At 45.7% G+C, this 9,932-nt stretch overlaps 1 protein-coding gene across 1 annotated transcript in view; it reads left to right on the top strand.

Annotated features, from left to right (window-relative positions):
* Positions 1-4,908, top strand: part of LOC104490717 (serine/threonine-protein kinase MRCK alpha-like) — a gene marked incomplete at its 5' end in the record, with an annotated part of 45,028 nt that extends 40,120 nt beyond the window's left edge. Inside the window, 3 exons of the mRNA XM_010133044.1 lie at positions 1,733-1,850; positions 2,832-2,989; positions 4,172-4,908. Of these exons, the coding sequence (XP_010131346.1) occupies positions 1,733-1,850; positions 2,832-2,989; positions 4,172-4,303 (408 nt within the window). The remainder of the gene's footprint in view (positions 1-1,732; positions 1,851-2,831; positions 2,990-4,171) is intronic.
* Positions 4,909-9,932: the final 5,024 nt, after the last annotated feature.

The raw sequence follows: 9,932 nt of genomic DNA, 5'->3' as shown, positions 1-9,932 counted from the left end.
GGGGGGGGGTCAGGCTAAGGAAGAGAAAGCAGTGTGATCCCATAAATGATTTAAGAGAACTTTTTCAAGCCTTTATGTATAAATTCTCACTGAGAATAGCGCAGCAATGGATGAGGGGAGAATTAAACGGGGCTTTTGCATTCGTAAGGTCTCTGGTTCTCTTGTGTTGGTGTTTGAGAGAGATCTGGGAACAGGAGGAGAGGTTTTAATTCTTCCTTGTTTGTTGCATGTTAAATATCAGCCATTTCTAGCCCAGTGGGAGAATGAGAAGCCGAAGGGTTGACTGTAAGAGCAAAGAGATCTGTTAGCAGTCCTCTGAGGATCACTGTAAGACTGGATTTGACAGCAGGTTGGTAACAGTTACCTGATAGTCTGAACTGTGTGAAATCTGTTCATTACCAAGCCTCCATTTAATTACCCATTTTAAAACACAGATAGTGAAGTGGGCAGTATCTGAGAATACCCTTGCAAGGGGGTGGAGTCTTTGTTCTGGTCTGAAATTCCCGTAACACCCTAGTTTAGGGCATTGTTGTTTTATGTGTGACTACCTTATCTCAGAGTGAGGATGGGGAAATAATTAAATATAAATGGGAAGAAATGAACAATTATTGCAGGGAGCATTTTGTAAAGTGGAAATAAAGTTCTGCCCAGAGCCACCTGCAGTTCTTTTCATGTTCTGCATCTGTAAAGTTTCTCCTGAAATCTGGTTCTGGTTAATGCTAATGACTTATAGTGCAAATCATGTTAGGGGCAGGATGAAGTCTCACGTTTAGCCCGAGGTGAAGTGGTACACATGGGCATTAGAAGGTCCCTCTGGGCTAACAAGCCAGCTCATATACATAGAGATGGGCTAAATAAGCTGAGAAGCCCTTTCCCCTAAGGTCAGCTGGAAGTTAACAGGAGCAAAAATCGAATCTCCCAGAACTCACTGCTAAGTACTCTTTTCCTTTTTTTTCTTTTAAACACAACTTATGTTGAAGGAACTGCCTTACCCAAGTAGAGCAATTGTCTTTTATTTCTTCCCACAGTAAAGGACCACTCCAGTCCAGTAACTTACCCATTTAGAAAATCGCACTGGAACTCTCAGGATGCAAAACAGGAGCAATAATCGAAACACGTAGAAAAACAGTGGCATGTGCTCTGGTTATCCTCTGTGAGCAGGCTGGAAACAGGAGGCTGATTCTCACTTTGACCCAGCTGGTGCAGGTCTCGAGTGATGCTGTTAATACCTCTGGAATTATATTAAGTAATTGAAATGGAGATTGATCCACTATCTGTTCGCAGCGCTGCAGGCGTTAGGGATTCCCATGGTTATTGTATCAGGTTAGGCACGCGTGGCACAAATGATGGCATCAAAGAGGGAAATTTTAGTAAGATCCTTGGAAGCTTGTGTTCAGAAAGAAGGCATTATGCGATATAACTTCAGTACATCTACAGCAGCTTACTTAGGCTTGCAAACCGTCCTTTCAAGGCAATTCCTGAATTATTAGACCTACTCTTTCGGTTATCTGCATATGTCCATGTAATTCAGCACTTTGCTGTCGCGTTGCGTGTGCTTCCAGGCTCTGCACTAAACTGCAGAATATTATTTTGCAAATTTTGCTGACTTGCTGCCCAGATAACTCAGCTCGGGTAAGATTGGGATTTTAATACGTTTTGGGGCCTTCATAACATCCAAGGCTGAGCCCGCAGTCAATAAGTAAACGTGTCGTTGTGTGTGTGTGCATTGCAGAATCTTCGGCCTCAGGAAAGTCGGACCGTGTTCAGTGGCTCTGTCAGTATCCCATCGATCACGAAATCCCGCACAGAACCAGGACGATCGATGAGCGCAAGCAGCGGGTTAGCAGCACGTAAGCAAACAGAACTGTGTCGCTTTGGGGTTTCTGCACAAGTATTTTGGGGAGGGGGCTACCTGCATTTGCCTGTATCTGTACTGCCACTAGCCAGTGTTTTCAGAAGGGACGGCTGACTGTATTCCCCTCGAGGGCGAGCACAGTACCCGAATCTGCTCTCCCAGGTGCACATGAATAAGCAGCTAGCACTTTTGAGAGTCCCACATTTGTAATTTGTCTAATTTTAAAAACAGACATGAGATTTGAAACTACATTTCTTACCCTTGGAACTACTTTGCTGCTGCTTAAGTGTCTTAACTCAGTTCTCAAGCTCCATGGTTATTAACTTTGTTGATGAACTGTGTAGAGCTCTTGATGCTTCTCTTGCTGCTAGTGCAGAGAAAGTAATTGAAAACTGGCTGCTGGTATGGAAGAGCTGCGCTGCACTGGGAACACCTTTCCTAGTGCCGCCACGCTGCCGTTGTGGGACAGTCAGCACAGCGGCCTGCGCTGAGAGCAGGCAAGTGACTAACCAAGGGACCACATGAAAATAGAGGGAAGATCAGAGCCCCAACTCTTCTAGGTTTTTTCCTTTCCTGTTGCACACACTGCATTTGCTGCACGTTGCCACCTGCTGCAGAAGGGGTGCGTGTCTGCTGTAGCCTGTACCTGCCGTACAACCCACCTGCAAACCACAACAACAGCCTGCAAACCACCACAGCGGTTTCTACGACTGCTGTCTTTGTTGGGAACATTGTGACTGTGCCTGTGCTGGGTAAAGTGTGCTGATGCTGGCATGCCAGGGGTGGGACCAGGGAATCCCTAGGAGAAGCTGCAGCTGGCAGCAGACAAGGTAAAAGCCCACGCAGCCTGCAAGCCATGAGCTAAGCATCATGCGACATGCTGAAGGAAAGCAGAACTAACCAGAGAAACAGCTAACAAATTCTAGTACCTTGAGTGGGCATCCGTAACACAGTTCAATTCCTCCGTGCACCTCAGGATCGTCTGCACAAAATGGCAGTGCTTTGCGGAGGGAATTCTCAGGAGGTAGCTACGGAGCAAAGCGTCAGCCTATGGCATCGCCCTCAGATGGTTCCTTATCTTCTGGTGGCCTGGACCAAGGCAGCGATGCACCAACAAGGGACTATGAGCGAGAGGTGAGTGACAGCAGAGAGAGGAGGAAATCTAAGTGTGTTGATAAAGATGAAGTTACATTCTGCCATGGGTTTGGCTGTAAGTTTGGGAGTCACCGACCTGGGGAATTTGGATCTCCTGTATTACGGGCTATCCTGACAAAAGACTTTGGCCAAACTGTGTCAACTCTCGTCCTGGTATTTAACATGCAGAAAACTCTCTGTGCTCCTTACCTGGAGACATGTGGGTAGTCAGGCGCCCAAAAATACGGGCCCAGGAGAGTAACAGCTTGATAGTGATCTATCACAGCTTGAAGTGGTGATATTCCTTCTGCCCTTTATTTACAAAGACTCTTAAGCTGCCTTAGCAGCCATTTCACAGGAGACATTTTGTAGTCAGAGTGCCTGAAATTAACGAGTTAATATAAGAATTATCATATAATAATTTCATTTGGAGCAGAAACTGGATTTAATAATTTATATTCTGTGCAGGACAAGATCAGTATGAGAGAACTGCAGTCCTGCCCAGTGCTAAACTCAATCCCTCCAACCAAGAATGTTTTATGTGGGGGAGTTCAATCTCAAGTTAGCCAGCAAAACTTCCCCAGACCATTTTCTTACCAAGGACTGAGGAAATTAGAGATTACACAGGTATTTTGTGGTACCTGTTGAAGCTGGAAGGCAACTATCGACCCAAACTGGAGCTCGGGCATAGTTGCATTCTCCTGCACTCTGGAAGATCCAACTGGAATAACTTGATTAGGATGCTTTGAATTAATATCCTGGGAGTGACTTAGAAGGGGTAGCTGTGATGGAGCCTGTACCATAACGATCCCTCAGTTTAGTGCAAGAGCATCTCAGATCATGGTCTGTGAGAAGGCAGGAGCCGTTGTAGCTTCACAGGCAACCTGAAGTTGCACACTCTGCTGACCGAGAGGCCCTCGGCAACACGCAGACTGCAGGAGTCCCACAGGTGCTCGTGTCGGTGGCAGTCACGCCCGCTGAAAGCAGAGTGCTCTGACCACTTACTCTTAAGTCTCCCCGGATAAGGAAATTATGAGCAAAAAAAAATTTTGCAGTATTTTTGGACACAAGCAAAATATGTAGAGGCCTTTGAATCGAGTCACCTGTTGCTCAGCCACTCTGTCATTCTCAAACTTCCTATCCTGTTACTCACTGGTGTTCTTCTGTGTCCTTGGGCTGCAGGACTCTGACTCTCCAAGACACTCTACTGCATCGAACAGCTCCAACCTCAGCAGCCCTCCCAGCCCGATTTCTCCTCACAAGACCAAGAGTCTCTCCCTGGAGAGCTCTGACCACGTGAGTTGGGACTCATGAACTGCTTCAGCGTTCAGATTTGACATCACAGCAGCTTGCTGTCCCCATGGCTGTCCCCTTCACTTGTTCCAGTGCTCACCTTCATCATTCTAACCCTCCCCATTCTCTGTCTGAAAGTGATCTGGGAGTGGGGTACAGAGCAAGGTAGAGGCTGGTTGTCTTTGGCACCGTTTGGCACAGCCTCACCCCAGATCCGACAGCAGCAGATGAGCAAAGCTAGGGTGTTGGTAACTATCAGACGCTGTAGATTTGTATTAGTATTGGTTTCATTTTCGTGGTTACAGCTGCTTCATTTTTAAAGACATATTTATACCACCCCCCTTCCACTTCCCAAAAAGTAGCTTAAGTAGACCAGACCAGTATCAGCAAGAGAAAATTCAGAGGGATTTTGTTTTCATACACTAGCTCATTGTACTGTACAAAAGTAGCACAGAGACCCCTTCCCCTGCATGGGGAATGATCAGTATGTCAGAGGCACATAAAAGCTTTCAGCCACCACGTTTGAATGTCAATCTGATTGTCGCCAGCAAATCCTTATTGATTAAAATGATGCATATTTTACTACAGTACAGAGTTTAAATAAATACGCAGATGTTAGAGTAAAATACGTATGTATATATTCAAAGAAAAAAAGCATTGTGTATGCAGCAGAAGATGGATGCTTATTTAAGAGAGCCTTTAATTTAAGATTTGTGTTGTCCCTGTTTTCATGCTTGGTAATATACAGACTTGGGAGGCCTGGCCTAAAATCTTTCACAGGACAGAGATTCCTCTTGCGTAGCACTCGCTGCACTGCTGGGAGAGGCCCCTGCAGTGCTTCCACACTTCTTTACTTCCAGCAGCAGCATAACTGAAGCTGTAATTCCTACTTTCATGCTAACCCCCGTCCTTTGCAAAAATGACAGCAGTTGGAAAGCGACCCCCTGCCCCACCGACCGAGGGCACTGGTCAGCCAGGTGGCTGCCCTGGTTACTCGTGTGCTGGCTGTGCAGCTGAGGAACCTTACGGCACGCTACAGTGCAGCTCCCTGTGGCAGTGAGGGAGATCAGCGCGGCAGGATTCGGCAGCAGCACTGCTTCCCTGGGTCAGCCTCTGACCACGATCGACTCGGAGGGGAGCAGTCTTCCACGCCTCCTGAACCACCCCCAACCAGAGAACTGTTCCTGTTGTTACCAAATACTAGTTGCTAGTACACATCAGCCAAATGAGTGCCCTTAGCCCGAAGCTGGCCGTGACCGGCTATGCTGTCACTGTAGCAACGAAGAACCTTGAAGACTGACCTCGCACTGTTCACACTGTGGTAGTCGAAGATGCCTGGTCACACACAACTGCCGCGCTGGCAAGGTTGGTTTTCCGCTCCCTCCCCAGGCGTGCTGGGGGTTTGTGCAATGTGCAGTTGTTTCCGTGTGCTCACCTGGTGTTCGGTTCCGATAGCAGGTCAGGTTGGAGGGCAGAAAGTATTGCGGTGGAAGACAGAGCCCACTGAAGGTGCAAAAATAAATAAAAAGCTGAAGCTGGTCAGGCAGTCAGCAGAATAAAGTGAGAGACTGATGCACAAGCGGAGGTAAGAGGAAGTTGTCTCTTTAGTAGGCAAGGCAGATGTGGTTTTCTTTTGGGAGTGTGTTCAAATGAGCCTCTCTTCTCAGTAGGATTGTTGCTGGCTTCACACTACAACCATACTCAAACATACAAGGGCTTTTTTTACTTTAGAGTACTGGGGTTTGTGGGTTCTGAAAACTTGTTATGGCTCTTATTACACCATTCCATATCCTTGCAGTCGGCAGTACACAGTGTTTCAGCCACATGGCGATACTGGGAGTTTCCCAGTGTCTGTCTCCCCTAACAGAAGTCGTAGGTAAGTTCAAACCATGTAATTCCCAGGTATGATCTAGACATGAAACAGGGAATGAGACACGGACCATCTAATCCGTTAGTCAGGCTGGGTCTGCCTAGGTAAATTTCTCTTTCACTCTGAATCAAGAGGCTTGTCCAAGTTTAAGCATATTCAATATTATTTGGGACAGGAATTCAAGACATTTTTTCAGAAACCATCCTATCGAAAGCCTGTCTCTCTCCTGCTCGGGTTTTTCAGAGTAGCATGCTGGTTTTCACTTCAAAGCTACTACTTTTGCAAGCCTGGCAGTTAATATTAAAACCTTCGGCAGACAGCTAAGCACTAGAAATTAACTCCTCCCAGAGAAGTCTGCAGTCTTTCTGGGGGACAGATAGGCAGGGCGTTATCAAAATTCCACATCAGCTTCTTTTTAAAGGCTGCATATCGCTTCAAGTACAGCTTTTTCCCCACAATCCGCTCCTTTTGGTGAAGCACGTCCACACGCTTTTCACAGCCTTTGCAGACTAGTTTTGTATTTACTGTATGTTGTATGTAAACGTTAGTCTTATTTTGATGTTGAGAGAAAGCATTTAAACAGCAGCCATTTCTGATAGAGCAGCCTGTGCAGCAGTCCCCTGAGGAAGGGTCACAGGATCTTTTTGTGGATTTTTTTTTTTTTTTTTTTTTTGCCGTTGAGCTAATGCTTTTTCTGGAAAGGGAACCCAAAGAGCCATGACACAGCAAATTTTGGGCCCAGCATTTTTTTTGTGATTTTTTTTTTTTTTTTTTTTGCAGTTGAGCTAATGCTTTATCTGGAAATGGAACCCAAAGAGCCATGACACAGCAAACAATTACATCAAGTAAACCCCTATGCTGACTCCATTACGGTGCCTGCAATCCACTGGTATCAAAACCTGACATTGTCAGGCAGTGTGTAAGTCACCTGTGTCACAAAACTGAGCTCCAGGGGGAGAGCGCTCCACAGGCCGCGCCGTTTGTACACCACGAGTCCTAAGCCATGGTAGTCTCCTTTAGGATGACGCTGCTGAGGCACTACTTTGGTACTGTGCATTTTGATACACATTGTTCAAAAGAGAAACAGCAACTGTTCTCTCAGTTGAAAAGCAAATGACCACATCACTCACTTATTTGAAAAGAGAAAAATTGTCCTAGGACTTGAACAGTTTTATATATTTGGGGACCATTTGATTATACGCTCAATTTTAAACCACATTCTTTTGTTGTTGTTGTTGGTATGAACACTGAGACATGCATACTGTAGCTGACCTTTTTAAATACTCCTTGGACTAGGAGAAGTCACGGGGTCATTTGAACTGCAAGACTCTTGACTGGCATCTCAAAGACAGTTGTTGTCTCTTCAGGTTTGATGTTCGCTGCTCTGCACTGTAGCCTTGCTTCAGCTTCACAGTTAGGGGGCTGCATTTTGTCCAGGGAGCCAAAAATCTCCCGTTGAAGTTCTGACTGTAGCATATGTTCTCTGTACACGGTATGTATCTAGCTGATTTTTTCCTTTTGGCTGAGACTGAAGGTGTTTGCATTTTTGACACTGCTTAAACATAGCATAGGGGCTGTTGGGGTTTTGCACATTTCTTTTTCTCTTTTTGATGGTAACAAAGGATCTGAACACATTCAGGCAGCTACTAAGGAGTCCAGGTGAGAGAATGAAAAAGGCTTGGTAAATAGTTTTCCCCTGCACGTGGTTTCCCCCCCTGCACACAGATACGTGGCTTCCTCACACATTTCGTAGCCCCAAGTGCCAGGCTGTAGTACTCTGTTCTCTGCTGCCTTTGACCTGCAGAGGACAGCTGGTGGTTTCAGAAAGTCAGTCCTGAGGCTGTGGTGCAGTTGCTTCTTTTCCCCCCCGTTAGTTGCTGTGGCTTGTTACGAATTTTTGCCCATTTTAATGAGTTTCAAAACTAAGTCTAGAATGTTCTCTCCTTGATTTGACTCTGGTAAATTACAAGCCAGGTGTGTTATTCTCAGGTACACGGCAGAGGGAAGTTAAGGGGCTCGTCATACCAAACCAGTCCCAAAAGCAAGGCACAGTGATCGGAAACCGCACCAGACTGGTTCACAGAGCGTGTCAGCCTTCCGAAACCAAACAGCTGGAGTAGGAACAGAGGAACAGACTCTGGCACCATATTGTCTTGCATGGCCAGACCCGGAATGACAAACATGCTCTTGGGTAGAAGGGGGGTTTTTTTCAAGTTTATACACGCTATTTAATTTTGAATTAATAGAGCAAGGGTAAAATTTATTGCAGTGCAAGTACCCACACCTCCTGAGCCTTAGTCTGGGAATCAAAGCGGCACATAGTAGCTTCTGCTGTGTTTTTCTGATACTAGGAGTCAGTTCGATGGAGAAAATGGGACAACCTTCTGCACTAACACAAGCTGCGCCCTCCTGCGTGCTTTGTGTTCCCACTGTATTTGATAAACCCCCGGAAACTGCTCTGCTGCAGGCTTCCCAGTCGCAATTCCAACTCTGCTTTGTCTTTCATTCCAGCCGCAGCTCAGTACAACCTGTTTTCATTCTGCGTTTAAGAAAGTCTCATCCACAGGGAAGAAATCCACAAACAAAGCAGCGTTGGTATTTCAGAGCAATTATACCTGCCTTTTTATGTATGACAGTTTCATATCATTTATTTTTAAAATGTTTTTTAGGTTTTTCATTGTAATATTATTGTACAGTTTTGCATGGCATAGATGTAATCACTTTTTTGTTTTAGAGTATAAAAGCTGACAAGTGTGCGTGTGGGGGAAAGATTCTGCTTTTTGCCTCTTCTCACTCTTTTGTTTAATGCCCTCAATGTTGTAGAGGACATTGTAAGAGATTCTCTGCTACAGAACAATGATGTAGATTCTTTTGCACAGAAATATTTAAGGTGGAAAAGTCAACAATGTAAAAATGACTTTCCACCAATATTTTATGTTGGTAACACACTTAATATTAACCTACTTTGATGTACTGCAATAAAACAGGGAACTGTTAGAAACGCAGCGGTTCTGTCTTTTTTTCCTTCCTCCCCACCCTGAGGAAATGGACAGGGGAGTAATGGTGTTCTTGAAGACAAAACCAGCATGTTGTAACACATGTACACACAGCGGGAAGGAAAGGAATATGAGACAATTATTTTAGCTCCAACAGCTGTCAGAAAAAATTACCAGAATCTTTTTGAAAATTCAGTCAAGCCACCTTATACTTCAGGTACATTGAGCACTATCAACCACAGTTTTCCTGCCCTTTTCCTTCGGTAATCTGTCCTGTGTTGGTATCTGTAGTCACTGCTGCTGATGTTCCACACATAAACTGTTTCACCTGCCCTGGTGTGAGGGGCTGGATTCTCACTGAGTTACCAGCATCAAATGGACCTTCCTTGAAGATGCATCTCACAGTACCTGTGAAGTTTTTCATGTGCCCTGACCCTGCCACATCATCCATCAGATCCTCACAAGTGAGCCTGGGATTTTCTTCATACCAGAAACTGTCTGTTGGGACATCTTCCTCTTCACGGGTTACCCTGTTGGCACAAGTCCTAGCTGTGCCAGCCGGAGGCTACCAAAGGCTGCCAGCACTCCTCTCCAGGAGCCTCCCCCTTCCGGTATGGCCGCAGGCTACCTTTCTCCTCAGAAACTTCTGAGCCCTCAGTCAAAACTACTCCTCTCTCAAGCATCAGTGGATTTAAGCCTGTGGGCTCATCACATCTAGGCCACTGCAGGTCTCTCCTAGCTGCTGTAGTTCTGTGAAATACTGCGTCCCTTTCCTGTGCTCTCG

Source organism: Buceros rhinoceros, unplaced genomic scaffold (assembly GCF_000710305.1).
Source record: "Buceros rhinoceros silvestris isolate BGI_N320 unplaced genomic scaffold, ASM71030v1 scaffold29483, whole genome shotgun sequence".
Taxonomy (NCBI): domain Eukaryota; kingdom Metazoa; phylum Chordata; class Aves; order Bucerotiformes; family Bucerotidae; genus Buceros; species Buceros rhinoceros.
Note: the sequence above shows the minus strand (reverse complement) of the source record. Positions and strands in the feature narration are given on the sequence as shown.